The 26549-nt window shown below is 46.3% G+C and overlaps 2 protein-coding genes across 2 annotated transcripts in view; both read left to right on the top strand.

The window, feature by feature from the left end:
- LOC147891213 (DNA-directed RNA polymerase I subunit 1-like) overlaps positions 1-24231 on the top strand; it is a 111553-nt gene extending 87322 nt beyond the window's left edge. Inside the window, exons 6-9 of the mRNA XM_087389257.1 lie at positions 6269-6451; positions 7272-7461; positions 9895-10085; positions 24088-24231. Of these exons, the coding sequence (XP_087245383.1) occupies positions 6269-6451; positions 7272-7461; positions 9895-10085; positions 24088-24231 (708 nt within the window). The remainder of the gene's footprint in view (positions 1-6268; positions 6452-7271; positions 7462-9894; positions 10086-24087) is intronic.
- NRPA1 (nuclear RNA polymerase A1) overlaps positions 24088-26549 on the top strand; it is a 58717-nt gene continuing 56255 nt past the window's right edge. Inside the window, exons 1-3 of the mRNA XM_087389255.1 lie at positions 24088-24374; positions 24651-24739; positions 24826-24973. Coding sequence (XP_087245381.1) covers positions 24675-24739; positions 24826-24973 — 213 coding nt within the window. The 5' untranslated portion in view covers positions 24088-24374; positions 24651-24674. The remainder of the gene's footprint in view (positions 24375-24650; positions 24740-24825; positions 24974-26549) is intronic.

The following is a 26549-nucleotide window of genomic DNA, read 5'->3' as shown; positions in this document are numbered from 1 at the left end:
CGCTCAGGTTGAGAATCGGACAGGTCGCAGGCTGAAATGCCTCAGATCCGATAATGGGGGTGAGTATGTGTCACATGCTTTTGTGCAGTTTTGCGAAGCTAAGGGCATCAAACAGGAACTCACAGCCCCTCATAATGCATCTCAAAATGGTGTAAGTGAGCGAATGAATCGAACTATTCAGGAGAAGGTTCGATGTATGTTGTCTTATGCTGCATTGCCCCATGGCTTTTGGGCAGAAGCCGTGCAAACAGCAGTTCACATTATTAACAGGTCGCCAAACAAGGCTTTGGAGTTGAAAGTGCCAGAGGAAGTGTGGTCTGGCAAGCCACCCTCATATAAGCACTTACGTGTATTTGGCTGCGAGTGCTTTGCTCATGTACGCAAAGAACTGCGCACCAAACTGGAGCCAAAGTCTTCCAGATGCATCTTTATGGGTTATGGTGACGAAGGTGAAATGGGGTACAGGTTATGGGATCCCGCTAAACGGAAGATTATACGCAGCAATGATGTCATCTTTAAAGAGGATAGTGTACACAAGGAACCCGTGCAACCTGTGGAATACAGGAGGGTTATTTATGATGATGTTGGACAGCAAAGAATGCCTATTTATATGCAGCAGCAGGCTGCTGCAGATAACCCTGTTCAAGAGGGTATACAGGCTGAAAATCAGCCAGATAATTTTGCCAATGATGCACCACTGGATATGCCAGCAGATGGGGCTGTAGAACAGCCAGATATGGTGATACAGCCACCCGTCATGCATGACGAACAGGCTGGACAGCAGCCTAATCCGGAACATTTTGTTAGGAGGAGCACCCGTGTACAACGGCCTCCTGCCAGGTTTGTTCCAGGAGCCAATAATGTGGCTGATTTTATCATGCTGACAGATTGTGGTGAGCCTTCCAGCTTCAAGGAAGCTATGGGAAGAACAGAGAAAAAGAAGTGGGAGAAAGCCATGCAGTCAGAAATGGACTCCCTACTTCAAAATGATACATGGGACTTGGTGCAGCTACCTGCAGGCAGAAAGGTTTTGCCATGCAAGTGGGTTTACAAAGTCAAAGTGGATTCAAATGCTTTACCGAGGTATAAGGCCAGATTGGTTGCCAAGGGATTTAAGCAGGAGAAGGGCATTGACTTTGATGAGATCTTTTCCCCTGTAGTCAAGATGACTACTTTGAGAGCAGTGTTAGCTCTTGTTGCTCATGAGGACATGGATTTATGTCAGATGGATGTGAAGACTGCAAGGGTATCATAGGTGTGAGACCGATCATTGCTTGTACACCAAACGGGCAAAGGATGGCAGTTTGATGCTACTCATTCTATATGTGGATGACATGCTTATTGCCAGTAAATCTCAGCATGAGATTAGTACTTTGAAGAAACAACTGCATAAGTCTTTTGACATGAAAGACTTGGGTGATGCAAATCATATTCTTGGCATGCGGATTACTCGTGACAGGTCCAAGGGACTTTTGTTTCTGTCACAGAAGGAGTACATTGACAAAGTACTGCAGCGGTTTAAAATGGAGGGGGGAAAGTCTATTAGTACCCCGTTGCCTCCACATTTAAAACTCAGCAGTAAGGACAGCCCCAGATCAGATGATGATAAGGCTGAAATGGCCAAGGTTCCGTATGCATCTGCAGTTGGTTCTTTGATGTATGCCATGGTTGCCACTCGTCCGGATATTGCTTTTGCGGTGGGAGTCATCAGCAGGTATATGGCAAATCCAGGCAAGAGGCACTGGGAAGCAGTGAAAGGTGTCTTGAGGTATCTCAAGGGTACCAAAGACTTGTGCATATGCTATGGTAGGCAGGATGCATTGGTGCATGGTTTTACAGATTCAGACTATGCAGGGAATGCAGATAACCGGAAGTCTACTACCGGTTATATTTTCACATTTGCAGGAGGTGCTATATCATGGGTGTCTCGGTTGCAGAAATGCATTGCACTGTCAACCACTGAAGCTGAATATGTTGCAGCCACTGAGGCTTGCAAGGAAGCAATATGGCTTACTCGGCTGGTGGGAGATTTGGGCATTACAGGAGATATGCCAGTTTTGCATTGTGATAGTCAGAGTGCTATCATGTTGGCAAAGAATCCGGTCTTTCATCAAAAGACCAAGCACATTGATGTGAAATATCATTTCATCAGGGAGGTACTGGAAGACAAGCGACTCGAGCTTCTGAAAGTGCACACTGATGATAATCCTGTAGATTTGCTCACTAAGAGCTTGCCTACAGAGCGGTTTGCACATTGCCGCCACATCATGGGATTAGGATAAGACCATTCTTATTTTATGGTCTTGTATACAGTAACTGTATATTGCTGTAATTTTTATTCTTTTCTCCCCTTTAGGCACATTGGCCTTTAGGTGGGAGGTTGTTGGGGTAAAGGCACATTGCCACCGGGACTTTTATAGCTGTCCAGATCCTTTCCGACTGTTATATAAGTCTGTAGTCAGTTATATCTTTTAGTAATAGCCCTTGTTACAAAACATCATACTATTGCATTAGCCCACCACTACTTATCAGTTACAGACAGTGGTATCCACTACATGCTCAGTAACCGCCTTGTGCCATGGGACTGACTTATCCTAACCTATGCTGACCCTGGGGTATTGGCCACGTAGGTGGAGACTAAGTCTTCAACATCAACTCATCATTGAAAGGTGGCTGAATCTCTCCTTCAAGTTGAATGCGTGTCTTCACCATCTCATTTTTTGTTTTAAGGTTGGCTAACTTGAATTTCCAGCTCCTTCATCTATGAGGCATGTTGGCTGGTCTTGGCATCCAACACTCGGACCATTTCTTCCTACATCTTTCCTACTACAAACGGCAGAAGAGAAAACAACTAGAGTATTTGAGGTATATTGCTGCGGGAACATTGAAGGTGCTGCGAATACGCTGGTACTCTAGCCTTGATCATTGTGTAGGATCTGGTGGGCTGTCATATCTCTAAAAGAGGTCTAGGATTTACAACTGTAAGCCCTTCATTTACCCTGTGTCTTGTGTGTGGGAGAAGGGTGCAAGAGTCTACCAAGAAGTGGATTGACGAAAAGGAGAAAAAATACTCTGTATTGCCTCTCCCAACTGGAGTCTCAGTGCCTCTATAGAATGTCTGAGATTTGTATCTACCACACTCTGGCCTACTGCTCTGTGCCTAACCCTCCAACACCATGAAATGCCTTGCCTCCGTGAGGCTGCAAGTAGGGTACCTTGAATAGGAGGTAGTTTACGATCTGCCATTGAGTGTGGCCTCATCTCTTGTGAAGAAAAAGTTTATGATCTGCTGCTTCTTGTGGTCCTGGCTGTATGCTGGTCGCGTGAGTGTGTGTCAAAGTCGCACATAGAGAGCGGCACATCGTTAATCAATGACTGGTCGCATAAACCCATGCTCAAAGAGATAGTGGGTACTCCCATGTATCTCGTAGGACCGAGGGCATCTCATGAGCACATGTTGCTCGGTCTCCAACTTCTCTAGGTCACATAGAGTGCATAGTCTTAACTCATGGTGGCATCGGGTACCTTGAATAGGAGGAGCTATTTTGGAATCTACCGTTGAGTGTGGGTTCATCTCCTATGAAGAAAAAGTTTGTGATCAGCTACTGCTTGTGGTTGTGGCTGTGTGCTGGTCGTGTGAGTGTGTGTCAAATCCACACATAGAGAGCGGCACACATCTTTGATTTGTATAATCAATGACTAGTTGCTGGGTATCTCCCATGTCTCTGATGGTCCAATGGCATCTCGTGATCACATACTGCTCAGTCTCCAACTTCTCTACATCACATAGAGTGCATAGTCTGAACTCATGGTGGCATCGTGTGGCCTTGACCTCTCATCCAGTCTCAATGTGGAACCTGTGAGATGATGTCTAAAAGCTATCCATGAAGGCAGGAGATCCCATGACGCGGTCCTGCTGTGTGGGCAGCTTGTGTCTCTCTTTGAGGCTGTCCATTTCTCTAGCCCATGTGCATATGAGCAGCTCATGAGTGGTACACATGTCCAACAAATGTCTTCCATATTGTCCTTTGACTTGTGTATAAACTCTCTAAGCTAGAGATTTACTGTTTCTCAGGGGAGCCTTTGAGAGAGAGTGGTTGTCATACTTGGAAAACAATGGGATGCCTTTCTCTAGGCTGTCCTACACACGCTGCCCAAATAATTTGTAGTTTGGAGTATGCATTGATTTATGTGGCAACTAGAACCAAGGGTCTAGCTCCACGAGACCAATGTTAGGTTGTTGCTCGTTGGGACCAAGACCTCCACTTTCAAGCATGCTAGAGGTTAATAGGAGACTACAAACAAGTCTTGCGAGCACCCGCCCTGTTCTGGGTACCATCATAGAGGCCTCTTGATGTCAGGTTGTCTCACGACACCTATGTGTACATCCTACAGAGAGGAGTTGAGGACATCAATGCTAGATCTTGGACATGTTCAAGGGACACTAGTATTACTAATGGGATCCTGCTCGGACCCTATGACATAGGATAGGACGGGACATGATAGGATAGGTCTTTTTGAGGTTGTTTCCTAGTTTTGTTTCATCTGTAGTTTCTTGGAGGCGTGATAGAAAAATAGGCTTTTTTGGCCTTTAGGCAAAGGTTAAGAAATCTCTCTCTCTCTCATGCACATTTGCACACCACAAATCTCCTTGTCTCTTTAAATCAGTCTCTTATTCTTGCCTATCACTTAATCCAACAGCTAATATGTGAGCTGCTCCTATGGTCCAAGTTTTTAGAGTTGAGTGTTGGAGCTTGGGTGCTTTTTGCGGGGCATACCCTATTTTTGTCATTACGGGAGGAGCATGATCTATATAGCATGAGTAGAATTTGGCCAAGTGATTAGAATCCCAACATTCAAGGCATTGGCCGTGCAGCCTTGCGGCCTCATCTTCTTGATAAAAACTTTGAACTGCTCATCAATAAAGGAGCTGAGAATATTCTTTAACTCCTAATGCACCCCATACTATGTACTCTTAATCAATTATCTACCAGCAATGGTTGGCAAGTGCGGGGTTTGGTATAAAAAAAAGCTCGTAGAACAGACCTAGAGGAAACTAGCTTTCTTTCAATTGACGGTTTCATTTTGGTTGTGCATTTTAGAGATCATTGACCCCATCTATGAACCCCCATATTGGGAGGACAAAACTGCTTCAGGTGGGGAACAAAGAGTCATTGGAAAACGAGTATGCGCTGCTTTGTCTCCATGTCATCGACTATGGAACCTTGCTGTCATGCAAGTACAAAGTTCAAGGAAGAACCTAGGAACATTGGCTCCACAAGAGGAGGTGCTCGTTCATTTCCACAGAGGTAAGCTGGAAGAGGGACACCCCCTTCCTGTAGAGATCCGGCTCCCTTTGTGAGCAGGGATGGCCTAGAAAAGATGCGAACTTGTTTGCAGGTGGGACAACGTACCCTACTGCGTTTTCATGGAGGAGTTGTACTCTACTTATTGCTTGTTCTGGGGATGGATGTCAAATCAACAGTTACAATTCAAGATCACATTCCAAGAACCAAGCCTCCTAGCTGCTCCATAGTGGGGAGCCAAGAGACAAAATGGATAGAAAAAGAGAGGAGACTGCAGAAGGCAGCTTTAGGGTGGGAAGAGGAAGGCTAGCCTTGGGGGGGAGGAGAGAGAGGCGGGGGGGTAACTTTAGCTGTCGGGGGTGCAAATGTAGCTCCAATGGGGGAGTAGCAGTTGCATGTTAGGGAACAGGGGGGATAAATCGACCTAGGGGGAACCAAAGAATAGGCTGTGGGAGCGGGACAGCTTGTGGTAGTTAAGGTAAAAGGGGGGCAGGCAGGAGGGTTCCTGATGGCAGGTAGGGGGGAGTGAGGGCAAGGGCGAGGGTGGACTGAGGTTTTGAAAGATGTGAGCACATGCACAGGGGAAGCAAGGAGAATGAAGCCAGGAGTAGGTGTCATTGTCCTCATTGTGGATGTTATATCTTCCTTACAGCATGTACTTATGTGTGTGGGCATGCATGTGTGTACATGTAAACCTATGCACATGCACATTCGTGTCTATGTGCATACACGCATATATTTGGTGCCAGCTTAGGAATGTGTGTACACTGAATGTATATGTTTTTTTTAACGAACTGAATGTATACTTTTGCAGATGCTTATGCACTGAATCCTTCCCTTAGGACAATGGGTTTGTTTATATTCTCAGAAGAAAGACAACATGTAGTTGTAACTGTTGGCATAAGCAAGCTCATTTTTTGTTTCCTAACTGTCACTTTCCTTTCCTGTTTTCATTTTTTCAGGTAAAAGCACACATCAACCTTCTGTGGGAGAAAGAAAGGCATATTTGCTCCCTTATATGGGATGCTCAGAAATACTGGGAAAGGGCAGGTACAAATAAATGTGCTGGATCGTCTGATTTCTTTCTAGAAGCTGTGCTTGTCCCACCTAACAGATTCCGGCCTCCCAACAAGATTCAAGGCGCAGTAAGCTGGTCCTTTTAGTCCCTCTCCTCCCTCTCTTTTTGTGTGGTGATGCATGTGTTGTGTTGTATTAATACGGGGAGAGACATTTGGTATTTGCTTGATTGATGACTGTGTTACTATGTTTACCTTTTGGGGTGCTGTTGTATTGCTTTTATTTGTAGGCTAGGCATTAGTTGTTGATGTCCTTTGAAAAGTACAAGATACACAGAAAAAGAGTTGAGACTGAGTACATTTATTAGATGGCGTTATCAGATTTGCTTGGATTATGAATTAAAGTTGTTGCATGAAATTGCATCTGAAGGTGAGTAGAGGATTCTTCCATTCTGGTTGTAATTTACCAGCTCTATGCCTTAAACGAAACTTGAGAGTTAGCTTCTGGGGTACATGTGTTTCTAGAACTCCCATGCTGATAACGAGTATTTCTAAACATTTCATCCTGATAATATGTGACCTCTTATTAAGGCACAATCCAACATCTGAGATCGGCAGAGGCAAACATGTTACATGATCTTTGTTTCCAATTTGGTCTTTCCTATTAACCTGACTGCAAAGTGCAGCCACACAGGACTAAAAACCTTTATACAAGTACTTTATCTTTAACCAAGGCAACCACATGCGGTGCACTGTGCTCATGATGGCTTTAGCAGGAATCATCCATGGTGACTACATGTATGTTTCTTTGAGTTGTTTTTGGAAATCAGTGCTGTTTTTTTGGGGGGGTTTATCAAATTCAAAATAATTTTTCTTGAGCTACCAGATTAAAGCGTACCTGCATCAGCCTGCTTTAACATCTTGTGTTTTTTTTTTCTTTCCTTTCTAGATAATGGAGCACCCAATGAATGTTCTTTATGCTCAGTTGATCCAAGCGAACGTGAACCTAATGGACCTTTTCCATGAAAGCAAGAGAAAAAATGATTCTCCTGCCTTGGTTGCAGTAAATTCTGGACAAGCTACAACTTTTTGGCTGAATCTGCAGAACTGTATTAATCGGTTGCTTGATAGCTCCACTGGTAAGATGATTTTCTGTTTCCCTGCCATGTGAAGATATATGATTGAATGCTGTGTCAAATCAGCTGGCAAGCACTTTTGCACAGCCTTCATAATCTTATAGGGCTATTTTCAAGATATATTTGGTTGAGTTTATTTCTTATGTGGCTTCCTTGGGAGGCGAGGTGCATTGTGTATGCTTGAATGTTCTACGTCCTAAGACATGCTTGTGGCAGACAGTTCACGAGCCATCATACTTGGTGCACCCTATTCTTGGCAGGTATATGGTTATATCTGAATCATTGTATTACGCAGATGGTTTGTAGTCTTTTTTGTGCTCATGACACGTTTCATTGGTTTATCCTACATGCAATGTGGTTTTGAAAGAGACCTTGTCTCCCTCTTTCAGCTGTGGGGGCTGGCCTGGTGGCCAACATATCCTGCTCGTTTGTACCAGGATTTTCAGTCTCATAGACCCATCGGTCTTCTGAAGACTTTAATAAACTTTCTTTCATTCTTTTTCCATGCAATGGCACCCTCCCTGTAGGTGGACTAGGCTAGGGCGTTCAGGTTTCAATTTCCTCTCTCCCTCTCATGGTAGGAACTGCCTTATCCCCAAGGGAGAGATAGAACAGACATCCCCGTGCAAGGCAATGGAGCCTCATCATCCTTCTCGAACATCTTACAAGATATTAGTCACGGTCTGAATCGTTTTCCTACTCCTTTTGGACCTGATTTGTGGACAAGGTCTTGAGGCTTTGCCTTTGCTCACTTCTCTTGGAATTGATTCATGGTAGACATACCAGTCTTGTCTAGGACAGCAACATCTTGGACAACGTGTTTTCTGTTAGGAAGCTCTTGAGTGGACATATCAGCAAGAGATTCTTCTTGACTTTGAGAAGGCTTATGGGATGGGGTTTTTTGGGGATCATAATGCACAAGATGGGGCAGCTAGAGAGATGATCCGTTGTGTTTGCGCTCTCTCTGCAGCGAGCTCAATCCAAGTGCTCATTGGGGGACATACAAGACTGAAGAGGTGCTTTCCCCTTCTGAGATAGGTTTTCTGGGATGCCCCCTTCTTTTTCCTTGTTGAGCTTGAGGCCCTGTGATACCACTTGGGAGTGCAGGATTTGGTCTAATGGGACCGCGTCTGGAATACGAGCCTCTAGACCCAGAGATTGCAGATGAGATGACCATAGTTCTTTGTCTTCTTGACAGCTGGTGCATTGTTCTATGTGGCCTCATTGCAGCCCTTGGCATCGTTGAGTCTGAGGGATTCGGGTGTGGTTTGTTGAGTGTTCTCTGGGGATCAGCATTTCAGCACAACAGCTTGTTGCCTGCGATTTGAGAAAATGAGCTCTGTCAAGGTCTATTTTGTAGACCGAATTCTGGTAGCTTCTTACTTGCCCTGTCGGGTTTGTAGCCTCATGCTCGTACCTCCAAATAGGATGCATGAGGTTCGTCCAAATTTTCCTTGGGGTAGACTCTGATGGGACCCAAGATACCTGAGCAAGGGAGGCATGGTAGGTGGTGATCTGCCCCCATATAGAGGGGACTTGGGATCATTGCAGAGCAGGACCCTACTAGGCAACCATATTATTCAGGGCCTGACACTAGGGACTGAGCTTGCAGCATGGTATCATGACTCATGAGGAAGAACCCAGGGTTATATATCAACATCATTAGGGCTGCTCATAGCTTCCCATCATATCTTCATTGTGGTGGTGGCTTTGGGGCATTTCTTGAGTGTGAGTACTGAAAACAGTTATTGGTGTTCCCTAAATATGACCAGTAAGTGCTACCTTTGAGTTTGCTGATGACATACAACTGCTGGTTGGGGAGAGTGTTGCAACAGTTGCAATCATTGACATGCTGCTGTGCATTGAGTTGGAAATATGGATGCGAATTAATTAGGCAAGGATGCAGTAGCAGTCACTTAGGGTCATATGATTGAAAATTGTGTCCTTTTGACAATCTGTGTAGTTGTTTGTAAATTATTCCAGTCAAGTGATAATGTGGAGTTACTCTGGATACCTTTGCATTTGAGGGTGGGATATTTCAAAATGCTGTTGCTTGAGAACAGAAGATCACACATCTGGCCGGGCATTCTAATGTGATGCTGTGGCCTGTATTCTTATAGTGTGAACTCACATTGAAACATTCATACTCAAGAAAACTTTGGGCTTGAGGTTGTTCAGGCTTGAACAAAATGTAAGCGGTCTGCTATCCATTTGACAACCTAATTGTGTGGAGCGTTAGTATTTGCATGTTTGCAAAGAACCCCTTGCTCGTGAAGTGAACATGCGTGTTGTACAGAAATAAGATTCGTATGTATTCTCTCTGTTCTTGTGTTGTTGCTAGAAAGCATATAACGCAAGACTTGGCTAACTCTTGTGTATTCTTGGCTAAGCTGAAGACTGCTTGTCAATTGATGCAATGGTCCATTTTTCTTGCAGTTATGGGGAAGAAAACAGAACAGATTGGTATACGCCAACTTTTAGAGAAGAAGGATGGACTGTTTCGAATGAATTTGATGGGAAAGCGAGTAAATTATGCATGTCGCTCTGTGATATCTCCTGATCCTTATATTGCGGTCAACGAGATTGGGATTCCACCATATTTTGCAACAAGACTATCTTATCCAGAGGTGAACTCGTTCAACTTGAATTCAGTGCCATTGGCTCTCTTGGCAGTGCAAGTGTTCTCTAGTTGGCTGCCTTCAATTCCTCACTGATACCTTTGTATAACTTTGAATGTCTTGCGTTGTAATGTTTTCTCTCTAAAATAAATTCAACTACAGAATAACGGGCTACATTTACTTCCGCAAACATGGTAGTTTTGTTTGTTATCCTTGTGCGTGAGCTGAAAAAGGAAGCAATGTTGGTGTTTAGACTGAAGTAAGCAACCGATGAGTTTTTCATTTAGTTAGTTGATGAGAGGGAACTGAAGGGCACTCCAATTATGCTTCAGTTTACTGTTCATCTTCCAAAATGATTGCATGATGACGTGATGTGATAATTTCTACTTCTCTTCTTGAAAGCTAATACTCGATTTCTTTAGTGAACTTATTTTAAAATTTTAGAATGTGTGTGTCAACACAAATTCAAAATCCCTAATTGTGTACATGCTGCAATGTGTATATGTCCCCAATACAATGGTCTCTCAATATTAAGTCCTTAGAGGTTTAAGAGTCTTTCCACTCTTCTTAGTATACTTGGCACATCATGCTCCTATTGTAAAGTATAGAACGGCGGTATCATGTTCAGATTCACAATCACCCTTTGCAAGTCAGCATCATCATGATGCTCATATGTCCGTAAGCTCCTTAGGCTTTAACTTTGCATTGCATTTTTTCAATGATGCTTTGAGCTTCCCTGCTGTTAAAGTTGGAAAACTTAAGTATATGTTAAATGGGTGCAGTAAAGTAGTTAGTCCTTGCATGGACCATGGAGTAAGACATCCAATTTAGTATATTTGTCACATGAGCCAACCTGTACCAAGAAAGATTCACACACCTTTAGCAAGTTGCACTTACCAGTTCTAATGAACCAAGAGTATGCTGCCTTTCAAACACATGTGTAATACAACAAAAGGAGATGGATTCTTTCATTCCTTTGAAGAATAAGGATGCACACCTCCACATCTTTCGATGCTCTATCTGTGTGCTCCAACACAAGCCAAATAAACGCTAATCGTGATCAGAGGGTTTTGGCAGCAGCTCTTCAGTCTGTTTGTGGAGAACTCAATAATTTGAGTGACGTCTGCTATGGAAATACCAATAACGTGAGAGCTTTTCTATGTCTATTGACTATGTGGTGATATAGTCTAGATGTTGGATTTGCATGATTAGTTCTATGGGTCTTTAAGAGGAGCCAAAACGTGGCACATGATTCATGGGTCATGAATAACACAAAACAGTGAAAATTTATGAATATGGATTCAAAAAATGAATGATTAGATTTTTTTTCCTGGTATGGATTCGAAATTCCAATGATTAGGCATGTCATCTGTGTCCACCCAATCCAAGGGCAAGGCTGCATCAATCTGCTGGACTCTCCCTGCACTCCCTCTGAGATTAAGAACCATCTGGGCCTGTTGGTCTGCAGGAAGCTTCTTGAAGGCTTTCCATGCTCCCACTGTAGATGCAGGGCCCCTCTCCCATCTTGGCCACTGCATGTAAGGAGAAGCTCCAAGTGGTCTGCCAAGCTCATCCAAAATCCTATCATTCCACATGATAGGCTGCCTTTCAATCTCTTCACGGGTGGATGGGGGAATCCTGCGAAGAGTACTCTTGAAGCTGGCCCATGCTTTCAGGATAGCAATCATAAGAGGGGAAGAGGGAGACCTGAGGTGGGCTGTGGTGAAAACCCATCTAGTACTGTGTGTCCAATCCTCTCCTGAACTGGGCGTGCAAGACTGTATGCATCTGATAAAAAAATCCTTCCAAGGCTCTTGTCCTGGCATAAGCCCTCTCACAACGAACTTGCAGAGTAAAGCTCTGCATTGTAGATCTGGGTCGATGATATTCAAACCCCCTTCTCTTGTAGGAAGAATCAAGGTCTCCCAAGCCACCCTGGCTGTAACATCAGTTGTGCCATCTAGACCACTCCATAAAAAGTTTCGTACAGGCCTCTTAAGCTGAGTGATACAATCCCTAGAGTGGCACCAACAAGAGCATACAAACCATGCTGTGGCTAGAAGAACCTGGTTAACCACCACCACCCTGGAGGCCAAGTCAAGTTTGGCTGAGCTCCAGAAAAGGAGCTTTCCTCTGATGCTTTCCAACACCGGAGCAAACTGTTGTGAGGGAGAGATGCCCACCCGAACTTGGCAGCCCAAATATCTGACGGAGAAGCCCCTCTGTACCCAAGTGAAGCCAATATCATTACCCCAATCCGGGGTGTCATCCTCGCAAATCCAAAAACCACTGGATTTATGCCAATTGATGTGTGCACCTGCAGCCGTGCAAAACAAATCCAAGGCTGTCTGGAAGGAAGTGAGTGTCCTGGGGGAGGCATCCAAAAAAACAGCCGTGTGATCTGCCAACTCACTATCCAGGAGCTCTTCTTCCCGGCGGATAGGAAGCCTCAGCCCATAAATATGAGCTTGAGATCTAATGTAGATACTCATAGCTTTCGCCTCAAACAGAAAAAGAAACAGTGCAAGAGGACATCCCTGGCGGACGGATCTGGAAATCTAAAACCTGTCCCCTCTTACCCCCCCAATGAGCAATTGGCTATGGGCTGATCTGTAGAGAGAGGATACTCCATGCATCTGAAAAACCAAAGCGAGATAGAGTACCCTCTAAGAAATCCCAGTCTACTCTGTCGTAAGCTTTCTCAAAGTCCAAGAGTAGAATGACCAATCTCTGGCGGCTCTGCATGGCCCATTCTGAGGCCTCCCAAAATGAGAAAATATTATCAAAAATACTTCTGCCATGCACAAACCCTGTCTGCATGTCATGAATCAAATCTGGAAGAAAAACCTGTAGCTGCAGACTGATGGCTTTCGCCAGAATTTTGTAAAAAGTGCCCAAAAGAGTGATGGGTCTCCATTGAGACACAAGATTCCTATTACCCCCCTTTGGGATGAGATGAATGAGACCATATGTGAGTGAGTCCGGCATCTCACCAGAGTCCCACACGCCCTGCAGGGCTGATGTAATGTGATCACCAATCTGCTCCCAAAAAGTAATAAAAAAGGAGGGGGTAATTCTATCTGAACCTGGGCACTTGCCCTTGTGAAGGGCAAGTAATGCAGTCTTGAATTCTGCATTGGTGAAAGGTGCATCCAGAGAAACATACATCTCATCCTTCACCAATACAGGTATACACTGCCAAATAACCTCTCTGGCATCATCAATGGCGTGTGTGCTTGGATCTGCAATAAGAAGGGATGCAAAAAAATCTGAAGCTACACGCATGACAGCATTAGGATCTGAATGTAACACCGTCTGAGTCAACAAGCTGTGAAACACTATCTCTACTATGTTTGGGCCCATGAGTAGAGAAAAAGTGTTTGTTGACCCTGCCACCCATCTGAATCCAAAAGGATTCCCGTGCATGAAAGGCATACTCTGCTCTTTGATCCAACAATGTCTGCAAATGAGCCCTTGCTGTAGCAAGGCGCTCCTGAATCCAAGCATCTGTGGGCCTCTTCTGCTCTTTCCTTTGAAGGGACGCTAACTGCTGGCGTATACCAATCTCACATCTCCTAGAATCAGCGACTGAATGATAATAGTCACTAATTCCGGATAAGGCTGCAGCTACCTGAGATGGATGGACAGCTCCACCCTGTATGTGAGAAACCCAAATCTGTAAAATATCCTCTGTGAGGCTCTCCTCTACATAAAAAGCATCCGGAATCGTGACACTAGCAGAGCGTCCTCTCCGATGAGGCTCAAGAATCTGCAACACCACTGGAAAATGATCTGAGGTGGAAACCTCAGTAGAAATGCATACAGATCCTCCTCTGTCAAGTGCCCAATCGTCTACATAAAATCTGTCAATCCGTGCATGAATGGGCATGTGTATTCTCCTATTCGACCGAGAGTACAGGAGTGACTGTGGCATAATATGAAAGGCATCATCCAACCAAGTGTCTCTGCCACGAACTGAAAGAGAAAGGCATCCCAGGCTGCCCTCTCCAAAGAATGAATTCCACCCTGTCTGCCTCCCTTTTTGTCTGAAGGCAACTCAACCATGTTGAAGTCGCCACCAATGATCCAAGAATCTGCAATGGGGGCCCAAGAGAGTAACTCCTTCCAAAAGGAGATCCGCTCCCCTCTGTTGTTGGGAGCATAAAGATTGAGAAGACCAATCTTATGCCCTCCAATCAAAATAATGATCCATTGAGCTCTAGAAGGGGAGATAATACCATGACCAGCAACCAAGGGGAGAATAGAAAGAGAGACCGAAATGCAAGTACCTTCCCTTGTGCCCATAGCAGGCGACCAGAAGGTATGTTCTGAAAGCAGTTTGCGAGACTTAGAGCAATCACTGGCATCCAACAGCTTGTGTTCCTGGATAAAAAGGATAGCAATAGCACCTCTAGTGACGCCTGGATGAAGCTGGTTCCGGATCAGCTGCCTACGGGGACGGTGTGGAACTCCGCCTAGGCCCTGTATGTTCTAGCTGACTATCCTCATTGACAGGAGGATGCTGGATGGAAAGGCTTACCCGACCTAGTAGAGGAGACCAACTTCCCCTGGGCCGAAACACTCCTGCTGAGGGCAGGAAACTCAACAGGTGAAAGGATCCCCACACCTGCTGAAAGGGAGGCCCTGTCAGAAGGAATTCCAATGATCGGGACCCCTAAGGTGGAGGGCACAAACTCCTCATCATCCATGAAAGTCGCCGAATCTGCCAGTGCCGAAAAAGAATTCCTGATAAGCAAGTCTGGCCGAGGAGTGCGAAGAAGACCTGCACTCGTGAAAGATAGAGGAGAAGGACCTGCCAGGCCTCTATCAGCAGAACTGGAGCTGGGGGTTGAGGAGGCCTGTGGCTGGGGTGAAGAGGAATCAGGAGCCCTCATCTGCGCCTGCACTTTCTCGGATGTCCTGACTGTGGCAAGAATAGTCTGCGGGGAAGAAGTACCTGTAGTCCCCTCGTGGTCAGAAACCAAGGGGTCAGAGACCAAAGTGACTGGGGCTGGTGGATCTAAAGGCCCCTCCTGATGTGGAACTGTAGGGTCTGGGGCTGCAGCAACATCCACCTCTGGAGTCTGGAAGGCGTCTGTCTGAACAGGATCAAAAGTCTCCTCTTGAGGTAAGGGAGCCGCTCTGAGAGCTCTCTATCGTGGTACTGGGTGCGCTGCGGGCATTGGGCACCCTGTTGCCCCTGGTGGTCCTGGGGTGCGGGAAGCAAGGCGCCCTGTAGCAAAGTGCCCAAGGGTCCTGCAAATCCTGCACTGGTCCTGTCTACCTGAAATCTCGACTCTCTGTCGAAAGAGAGAGCCGTCTGGACGCTGAAGCATAATGTGGTCATCTGAGATGTTAGGGCCAGAGACAATGACCCTAACACGAGGCACCCCGTCTGCACTGACTGCCTCTGCCAAGGAAGAAGGCATGCCAGGAAGGGAGGGGATCTCCGGGACCACTCCGAATGTGGCTCCGATAGTGGCAAGCAGTCGATGGTAGACCTGAGGAAGACCAGGAAACCTAATGAACAGTGATGTGACCTACCTGTCCTCCTCGACCGGATCGAAGCCCAAGGTGTAGGGAAAAAGAAAGATCCTCCTCGAACCCAAAGCCAGGGGGAATAGCTCTGAGAACAAGGGTTGTGGACTCGTGGGAGTCGAAAACCACTTGGAAGAATCCACGTCCCAAAAGTCGAATATCCCTGAGGTGAGGGGCGAGGTCTCCTGGTAACGCCGCCAGCATCCAGTCTCTAGCCTGTGATCTGGAAGGGTGTGACCCAAAGATGCGGGCGAAAAGTGATGTGGAGCCCTCTAATTCCACATCGTTCTTGAGCTGCTGCAGCTCGTCTTCTGAAAAAATGACGGTTCTCGCGGCCGGTGGAGGTGGATGGAGATTGGCTGAATGGGGATCCATTCGCCAATCGATGTGAAAAGGCCGATTCCAACACTGAAAAAGCTCCGTCCGTGAAAGTGAAACTAACTGCCCAAGACGCCCTGAACCGTGGGCGCAGGAAGAAGGAGAAAGAGAGGGTAGGAGAGAGGGGAAGGGAAGGGAAAGAGAGGGGCAGGAAGAAGGAGAAAGAGAGGGGAGACGGAGGTAGGCTGAGGGGAGGCGTGGGGAGCTGAGAAAGGGAGGAAGGGGGCGGGGATGGAGAGGGAGGAGGCTTTAAAAAAAAAAAAAAAAACTCTTTCCCCCCCCCGGGAGGGGGGGGTCACCTTGGGGGGGAGAGCAGCGGGGGGGGGGGCGTGGGGGAGGGAGGGGGGCGGGGGAGGAGAAAGGGGGCGGGGGGCTGGCGGGGGGAGAGGGAGGGTGGAGGAGAAGGGGGAAGCGGGGAGGGGGGAGAGCGGAGGGGGGGAGGGGAGGGCGGGGGGGGTGGGGGGGAGGAGATGGGGGTGGGGGGCCTGGCGGGGGAGAGGGGAAGGGCGGGAGGAGAAGGGGCAGCGGGGGAGGGGAGAGGAAAGAAAGGGGCAGCCGGGGAGGGGAGGGGGCAGCGGGGGGGGGGGGGCTGGCGAGGGAGAGGGATGACGGGGGAGGAGAAGGGGGGGAGGGGGGCTGATGGGTGGGGGAGAGGTTGGGCGGGGAGGAGGAGAGGTAGGGGTAGCAGGGGGGGAGGGAGGGCGGAGAGGAGGAAGGGGAGAGGGAGGGTGAGGGAGGAGGGAGAGGGGCTGGCGAGAGGGGAGGGAGAGGAGGAGCAGCGAGGGGGGGGGCAGCGAGGGAGAGGGAGAGGGAGAGGGTGCTGGCTGAGAGGAGGGGAGGGGAGGGCAGTAGCTCACGGGGAGGAGCAGCAGCTCAGGCCTATTACTTGCTCCACCTGGATGGGGGCATTTTCCAAATTGGAGTTCCTTTACAGGTGATTGCTTTTCTTGACCCACATGAGGATGCCTTAGTTTTTGATGTTTTCTTTGGGGGGCAGGCTGTCTAGATCCACAGACGATATCTTGTTGGAGGTACCGTTTCAGCCAGTCAGGATAGTGGGTTTCATGGAGCATGGCTCTCTTGGATACTGACCCGCTTCATAGTGGTACTTGGATCCTGACCCGCTTCTCCTCGTCCTTGGCTCATGGAGGCTGTGGCTCTATGGAGGTGTCCCAATTAAGTTTTTGCAGTGGGACCCTGGGGAATGGGAATGGATAGATGAAGGGCACTGAGAGAAGGGCATAGGAAATTCCAGCTCAGCTCTAGGGGTTGGAAGCCTACCAGAGCTTCTCATTGGGAGAACTTTCAGATTTCTGCTGACCTTTGCAGAGAATTTTTTGGCAGAGGCTCTGGAAATCCCACCGGAATAGAAAAATCACTCTCTTCTTTTGGCTTTTTATTCATGGTGGGATAGCAGTGAACCATTGGAGGTCCAAGTTTGGAGCTGACCCCTCTTGCCCTCGCTGCCTTTCTGCTTTGGAGACAATACAACACTGCCTATGGGATTGCAGATAGGCGAGAATCATATGGAAGGGGATTGCAAGACTTTTCAGCACTTTTGTTCGCCTACCTTTCTATATGACTTGGGGATCAGTGGCTTGGGTTACTCTTTCAGGGCCCCAGGTATTTTTTGAGAGACTTGACTCCTCTTGGGCTCTTCACATCCAACGACACCTTGTGGAGTCGTGCTCTCTAGAGGATGTTCCGGCCACTCTTTTCAGGGCTGCTCACTCCTCGGTCGACTCTCCATGGGAGATCCTAGCTAGCATTGCAGCATGGCACATTTGGAGAGCCAGGTGCACTGAGGCTTTGGAGGGTTCTGAGGTTCACCCTTCTTAGATCTTGGCCAGTACTTTGGACAGATACGATACACACCATAGTTAGGGGAAACGGAAACGGGGAAACGAGGAACGGAAACGGAAACGGAAACGTTTCGGGATTTCTGGGAGGGCTGAAACGGGGAAACGCCACGTCAGCAAGGGAGGGGAGTAGATGATGATGGAGGGCTGAAGCAGGCTGCAGGAGAGAAAGGAGAGGAAATGGAGTGAATGGGGCTGAAGGAGGGCTGGAAAACCTTGAGGATGGAGAGAGTATGAGGCTGAAGGAGTGGAAGGAGCCTGGAGACCAAAATCAAAAGCAAAAAGACAAAAAATGTGATTTTGGAGACCTAGCAGCCTGTGTTGTCTGAAACGGCACGTTTCAGAACTCTGAAACGCGTTTCAGACTAGCTGAAACGTTTCAGCCAGCCGTTTCAGGGTCCTGAAACGTTTCAGACTCTGAAACGCGTTTCAGGAAACGGGGCTTCTCTGAAACGGCGTTTCAGGCCTGGCTGGGCTCTGAAACGCGTTTCAGCGTAACTGTGATACACACTCTTATGGCCATTTGGGCGACCATGCAAGGACCATCTCGGGCAGCCTCCTCCAGGAGAGTTACTTTTCTCAGAGATTGGAAGACTCTCCCTTCTTTGCTGAGACTTCTACAGGGTTGAGATGGCATTTTCAGCCTCAGCCTTGGTTTCTTTCTACCTCATTCCTCTGAGGTGTTTTTATTACATGCTTAGCATGGTGTATTTCCGCACAGAGCTTGCTCTAGCGGGTTTCTTTCTTACTTAATAGAAGTCTCTTTTTTGAAAAATAAAAATAAAAAATTCCAATGATTAGATACAGCTTGTCAAATGTGCTAGGTTTTAGGGATTAATTGTCTTCCTGTCATCCTTTCTTCATCTCTGGCTCATAGGGAGTGCCAAGGCTTGAAAATGGAAGGTATTCGTGATGCCTCTCTTTAAAATGCTACTCCACGACCTAGACATTGTACTATATCTAGCCTTATTCTAGTCGCTCTCAAATGAGATCGCAACGTCTTTTGATATGTCCTAGCTTCTCATGAATTTTTAATCAATAATTTTTGGAATCGCTAAGGATCATCATCACCGGCTCAGGATCAATTGCTTCGATATCATCATGGCTAAGTAGTTTATAAGACTTTAAGCAAGTGTTTATCTAAACTCGCGCTCTTTCAAGCTCAATCTTGGTGCACAAACACAGATTTAATAACTCTGTCTGAGTGCATATAAGATCAGAGTTGGGGTGCGAATGACCACTATAAGAGTTTTTAAAGCATGGGGGAGAGAGGTTGTGCAATTCAGGAATCATTATCATCATTCTCCAAAAGAGAACTTTGGACGATTAGTAGAAAGGAATGTTGTCTTAAAGGGAAGCTATTATACCTTGAACCACGCTGCTCTTCCAAGGGCTGTAGTATTTTCTCCTCCATGTCAATGTTTGAACGATGCTAATCTGTTGTTAACTCAAGAAACTTGAGCAAGAACGATGACCTCTATTTGGCAAGATGGGCTCTAATGGCAGCTCCTTCGACTCCGTCGACCATCAAGGTTCTATTTTCTTGCCCTGACAAGCAACAATTGAAGTCAGTAGTTTTGTCTCTCAAGGATAAGGTAGTGGTGGGCCGGATTGTGGGGCTCACACCCTTGAGGAAATTGATTACATGTGAGCTTAGCGTTAGAAGGGGATCATGTTCAGGAGATCACCATCTACGGAAGTGGAGTTTTCATTCTCTAGCTGAGCTCATCTGCTATCACTTCGACACTTATGAGCAGAGCCTCATCTACGTTGGTCCACGCTTGGTTTACCTTTTCCCATGGTACTAGAGCTTTACAATGGAGGATATTCATACGACTCATCATGTGCCGATCTTCTTGATGACGCTCCACTTCCCAGGGCCGTTGAGAGAGTCCCGAACCCCCTAGGTGGAAGCTTCTGAGGTAAAGAAGAAAAAAAGGAGCAAGTAGGCTGAATCGCAGGCATTGAGTCAAACTCAAAGAGAAGGTGCGAGCATAGCCAGAGCTTGCCTCCCAAACTCAGGTAGAGTAGTGTGGGAGTGCTCCCTCCGATTGTCCCAGACGTCAGAGGAGGAGATCTTTGACAACATTCAATAGAACCCTTGTTACCACAAGGGCCCAAGATACCCAGGCACTAGCTCCGCAGTAGCAAGACGCCAAAGTTATTGTTGCTACTGCGTCCACTGCCTTCGCCGTCTCTCCCAGGCACCCAGAGACAAGGGTTCATAGTACTGAATGACTTGAATAGCAGAGAGGCATTGGAGGTCTGGATACTTCACCAACTGACTCCCCCTCCCTTTTCGCTATCTTCTTATCACCCACCCCCTATTGCTCCCCATGCTGTAGTGACTATCTCTACCCGTACTCCACCCTCCTCCTCTCCACCATCTACACCTCCCCTGCCCGTTGCAGCAGGATTGGATGTGTCGACTGCTTGTACCACCTCTCACTCTTCGCATGGACCCGTACTTTCCCCCTAACTTTTGGGCTAGGGGGAGGCTTCCTCTCCCCCCGGCCGCCCTCTCCAGAGTGTGGTTTCCTCCTTGCACCCACAATCTAGCTCTTCTCTGGGGAGGGGTAAGGGGTCCCGTTCTCCAAGCTTTCAAGCCCCTAGGCCCCATTTAGGGCAGCCCTTGTCAAGTGAGTTTTGGCAGCTCGGGCGTTGGAACTATCTACAGATTCCGTATGCGTATCTTTTGGCTCTAGAGGTGACTGTTGATTTTACATTCATGAAAAGGGAAATCCATTGGAGTGGTTCCGACCTTGCCCTTTTGGGGCTTCCACCTTGCCTCCATAGGAGAGTAGCAGTGGACTCCATATCTTTTTGATTGTATAATGGAAGTGTAGATGAAGCACATGATAGAGCAGTGGATGGGCTCGCACGGGATAGATTTGTGGCTCATCTATGGTGTGCTCCAGCTGTCTATCAGCTTGGCTTCATTGCGGAGAGGCCGCAAGTATGGCTAGTAGTGATCCTCTTAGATCCCGAGGTGGAGATCAAACACCCAACCTATTGGGTGCTACAACAGTGCGCTGAGAGGTTTGGTTCTGATGTCTCTTTCATGACGCACTGGGCACAGAAGGTCGGCTTGGATTCTATCATGCCCTTGGTACGCAGACGCAGAGATACCGATTACTCTTGTCCCAAGCCCCCTTCGAAGTCAGAGATCTGAGGTTGTGGTGGAGGCTCCCACTCACAAACGAGCCTTGTTCTCTCTCTTCTCTTCCCATGAGTTGGACCATGGTGAGTTGGAACGTGCACGGGACGGGGGTTCCACTATCGTGCACGCGGTCAGCCATAGCATTTGATACTTCGCCAGGAGTTGCAGAGGACATGTGTAGGCAAGGAATTGGATTTCCTCTTGATATAGAAGCACATGTTTTCAGCATCAAACGGTCGTCACTGCAATGTGCTTTTGAGGAGGGGCCAGAGATGTGGTCCACCACAATAGGCTGGAGTGTTGGTGTTTGCATTTTGGTTTTTGAGGCAGTGGGGTCCCAGAGATCTTTGACTAGGTAGAACTTATGATAGGCCGAGCAGTTTGGATGGGTCTCTAAGTTGGTGAGTCCAGGATTGGAATCCTCAATGTGTACGCACTTGCATGTAGGCAGCATCGTCTAGCTTTTCGGAGGCGGTTGATCGAGTCTGGATGCGTCTCTAAGTTGGTGAGTCCAGGATTGGAATCCTCAATGTGTACGCACTTGCCTGTAGGCAGCATCGTCTAGCTTTTTGGAGGCAGTTGATAGACTCTCAGATTGTTAGAGGTGACTTCAACAACTTTGCAGAGGACAAACAAGGAGGAGCTTCTTTCTCTAAGATGCCAGCAACGAAGAGGAGCACTTGGGAGCAGTTCATCTTCGCGACCGGTGGTAGAGATTCTTGGAGAGAGACGGAGTTCACCAGGCATCGTGGCAGCCTCCTTTTTTCTTTTGGGAAGAGAAGGCATGATGGTCTTCTGGAGCACCTTGACAGGTTTCATGTTGGGGAAATCCAAGGAGATGAGGAGGGACAGATGCACGCGGACACTCAGGAGATCCTTGAGATGACCACATATATCTTTTTGACGGTTGTTTTTGTACGAGGAGCAGTCACACTTGGTTCTTGTAGCATGAGAGGCAGTGGGACCCAGTTTCTTTTAGTAGTCCCATCGAGTTCAAACAGACAATTTGAGAGGCTATTTTCAAAGTGAATATCGTTATAAGTGAGAGTCACCCTTGGATCTTGTAGCGCGAGAGGCAGTGTGGGACTAAGTTCCGGCATTAGTCCCGCAAAGCTTTGAGTAGAGAGTTGGAAGAGTCTATTTTCAAAGTGATAAGTGGTGTGAGTGGGTGGTGTCATGGACTGTGTGGTGAGGCGAGGGACATATATACTAAAAGAGAGGTAAGTGCGATTTGCTCGTGGAGGGTACTGAAATGCAGAAATCAACGATTTGAGAGATGGCAGCAAGGGATCCCATGATGTACTTAACTATGCTGAGCCCCCCTCCCATGTAGAAACAAGTGAATCCTTTAGAGGAGGGTCATCGATCTAGGCCATTATATATGATAAGATCATGTATCCTGCCCATGTGCAAGAACACATATCCACATGATGTGGCTGGGGCTTGCGTATCTGTAATGAAGAAGACAAGCAAACAAACAGAAGGACTAAGTGACTTTATTCATGTGGGCTAACACACAGCTTGTTGACAAACTTAAGACATACTTGCCTCATCTAGATCAACATTTGGTAGTAAGATATAGTCATCCTAGAAATCCAAAAGTGATACTTAACGTGTTCCCATCCTTGCATTGAAGTCACCAACAAGGAGTAACTTCCCCAGAGAAATCCATGATGCTGATGCCTTGGCCTCTTTTTGTAGATCTCTAGTAAGAGGGATGTCTCAGGAGAGGAGTCGCATACTGCAATATCTGTCTATCAAGAGGCGCGATGGATCTACATCCATAAAAATCTAGAATGTGTGTCTTGCCTCTATACGGAGATCATCCCCCCACCCCTCCTGACCCTCGTACTTCACCTATATCCCGCGTCTGATTCCTGTATGCTGTCCCCCACGTGTATCCACTGGCCACTCTTCAGAGCCGCTTTGGGCTCTGGTGTGTCTTTGTATAAAATGCCATGATTTTGTCTAGCATAAGACTTTGAGAAATTCTTTGGCTCGGACCATTAGGTACCATTGCAGTTCCAAACAGTGCAGGACAAGGTCTTGGTGTTTTGAGCCTCATAGACACCGTCCACTATGTAGAGGGGATGCCAGATGCTCAGAAGGAGTCTCTCATCACAAACCATGCTCACTTCCACTCCTTGCGGGGCACGTCCCGCTGCTGTATCAAGGTACCCCTCTCCTCCACGTGCAGGGGTGTGAGATCCTCCTCGAGATCTCTGGGTGACTCAGTTGGGATCCCTCCCTATGTGCCAGGCTCCCCTCAGTTGGGATTGCTCTCAGTTCGGATCCGTCCCTATGCGCCAGGCCCCCTCAATCCCATGCTTTGGGACCCCCCAGAATGGAGGCCAGAAGCTGGTCGTATCGTCAATGGGTGTAGTAGCTTTGCAAGGAATCCCTCGAACTTTGATGTTGAGAGCCTTACTGGCTCTTGCTGCTGTTACCGCAGGGTGGCTGAAACGGTGACCTTTACAAGCTCCTATTTCACAACATCCCCCCATTTGATGGCTTTATCATCTGTTTTTTTACTCTCTCCCCCCCCCCCCCCCCCCCCCCCCCCCCCAAAACTTGGTGACCATTTTATAAACTTGTTGGAGAAATTAGCCATAGCTTTATAAAATACGTATTTTGATGCATGTAACTTTTACTAAATGTGCAAAAAATATGGTAGTTATCTAAATCATGTCTTGCCATTTGATTTGATGTTCTACATGACCCAATTTGGATTTGTCAATCAAAATATATAAGCTATCAAAGTTTGTGTGTTTGTGGAAATCAACAGAATTTTTTCAAAAACTAAAATAAATGAATACCATGGTTGCCCAGCTTTTTGTCCCAAAACCAAATGAGCTCCTAATTTTCTACGATTTACCTTAAAAAGAAAATACTGAATATGACTCAGTACAAGAACATTCCCTGCTTTGTTTGCTATGTATAATCTGAAAGGAAACTTGCAACTAGATTCTCATTACATTTGCTACCTGGGCACAACCGTTGTTAAATCCCATAAATTTGGAAGCATGCTTTGTACCTCTTATCAATGTCTCCATTGCATTTCTGGTTGGTTTTACAGAAGGTCACCCATTGGAACGTTGACAGATTGAGGGAAGTAGTTTTGAATGGTTCCTCTGTCTATCCTGGTGCTACTCACGTGGAGGACGAACAGGGCATTGTTGTTAGTTTAAATAATTTAAGCAAAGGCAGCGAGTGGCTTTAAGTAAAACTCTTCTCTCCAGTCCAAGTTCAACCACAGGCAGTGCTGCTGGATCTTTTGGAGGAAAGCTTGACAACATTAAAGCTACTGGAAAAATTGTGTACAGGCATCTTCGTGATGGTGATGCATTGCTAGTCAATCGTCAGGTTAGGTCTATCCTTATCGCAAAAATCCTTGACTTGTCTCCAGGGCTTGGTTCTTAGTCAGTCATAAGTTTGCCTTAAACAGCTTTTTCTGTCACAACTGAAAGCTTATTCCTCCCTAAGTGGTCAGTTCGACTTGGAATCTGTTCTAGATTACATTAAACTGTCGCTTTGCAAGTTGATGGTCTGAAGATGGGAGTTGCCTGTCCTCTTTATATATGTTATTTTGTCATGAAATAGTCTTTATTGAAAAATGTGTGTTTTTGTTTTTCTGAACAGCCAACACTTCACAAGCCCAGTGTGATGGGACATATAGCTCGCATTTTGAAGGGCGAAAAGACTTTACGTTTGCACTATGCCAACTGCAGGTTTGTTTTTACAAGGTTGCTATCAAATTGCATTACTTTTTATAAAGATAGGATTTTTCTGAAGATACCTCGAAAACGTTTTTCAGCACCTACAATGCAGACTTTGATGGTGATGAAATGAATGTTCATTTTCCACAAGATGAAGTTGGTCGAGCTGAAGCATATGAGATAGTGAATGCAGACCAGCAATTTGTTGTCCCAACGAGTGGTGATCCAATCAGAGGGCTAATTCAGGTAGTGTTCTTATCCAAGACAGCAGGCATACTGGAATATAGGAAAAGGTTTTGATACATCCAGATTTTGATTTACAGCTCAGCTGAATATTACCTCATTGACTGCCCAAAGAATGGTAATATATTAGGTGTTCTGATTCTCCTTTGCATACTTAAGGACGAGGAGTTTTTTTTAATGGGACGCTTGAAACAGCTTTTATTATAAAATATTATTCGAGAATAATCTTTCAATTGAACCAGACTGGCTTCATTAACATGCAGTGATCGAAGGTAATCAAATCAGGAAAATCTTGTTTTCAAACAGGGGAGAATTTGAAAATGTATTGCTATGTATTTGCTCCCTTAATGTTACAGTCTCGAAAATGCATCGACCATAATATAATTGCATGAACATAGGGGTTTATTTTATTGAGTACATTATTTAAAGCAAATAAAAATACTATGTTGCTTGCACCGTCATGCCAGTATTGAGTGGATGTTTGGATCTCAGACTTTACATGAGATGTCTGGATCTCTCTTCACCTTTAGGAGCATGTGCGAGTCTGAGATTTTGACATCTAAGACATCATGAATTAGCAACAAAAGGCCAAAGGAGGTACTTGGCATGAGGAGAGAAGGTAAGAATTGCTTTCTCAAAAATATATGTGAAATGTTAATACATGCTAAAGAGAGTATCAAGAAAACTCAAAAGAGAGTAACAAGCTATGCAAATCCACATGGGATTTGAAGCAGGTGAGAACACTTCAAGGGTACCCAGATCTTTTTAAATGACAACAACGAGATTATGCAAAGGTCTCCTGTGTGTTGTGGACCACTGACAATACATTAGATTTCTTACAAGTTAGCCTTGACAAATTAATGTCCGGCACACCCACTTTTCCAAGTAAACTTATTCTCTTGGAGACTGCTTGAAGGTGTGAAAATGGAAGGAGATTCGGTTCTTGCTGAATTATTGAACTATGCACCATTTCACATGAACCAGAGAAAGTTCTAAATGTGTGAGAAAAGGCATACTAGGATACATTTATATTGTTTGGTCAAGTGGAAGGATAGATAGGAAGGAAGTGCAACATGGGAAAAAACTAGAAGCCTCAAGGACAGGATTTTGAAGTATTGTTTCCAAGGATGCAAACCTTTCTCAAAGGGGATTGATTGTGTTATCTTTTGTAACAATTGGAGATGAGCTAGTTAGTTAGACGTAGGAAGGTGAGGCTAGTACAATTAGCTTGAGGCCAGTGAGGCTAATGATGTAAAGGACCCAAAGATTTGGGGGAGCATAACAACGGTCGTTCCATGTGCCACCTCACTATGCATTGGGGTTGGCATGTGGCCTACCACCACTCAAGACATAGAGGATTCTCCAATGTAGGTGAAGTGGTGGGTGGGCAGGAGAGAGAGGCAGGCTCTCAAGCCTTCAAGCGGAGGCATTGATGCCTAAGAGGTACGCATCTCATACTGGCCTCCAATGTTGCATAAAAGCTCATCAACATATATGGTGAAAGCCATGATTGTTTATATTACAAGAAAAGCGAGGAGCTAGAAATTACATCAGCTGAAAATCTCGGTATATGCTAAAT

The sequence above is a fragment of the Dipteris shenzhenensis genome, chromosome 18, assembly GCF_047967505.1.
Source record: "Dipteris shenzhenensis isolate YYH24624 ecotype China chromosome 18, Dip_SZ_1.0, whole genome shotgun sequence".
Lineage (NCBI taxonomy): Eukaryota > Viridiplantae > Streptophyta > Polypodiopsida > Gleicheniales > Dipteridaceae > Dipteris > Dipteris shenzhenensis.
The sequence above is the reverse complement of the archived record's forward strand: the minus strand, read 5'-3'. Positions and strand labels throughout refer to the sequence as shown.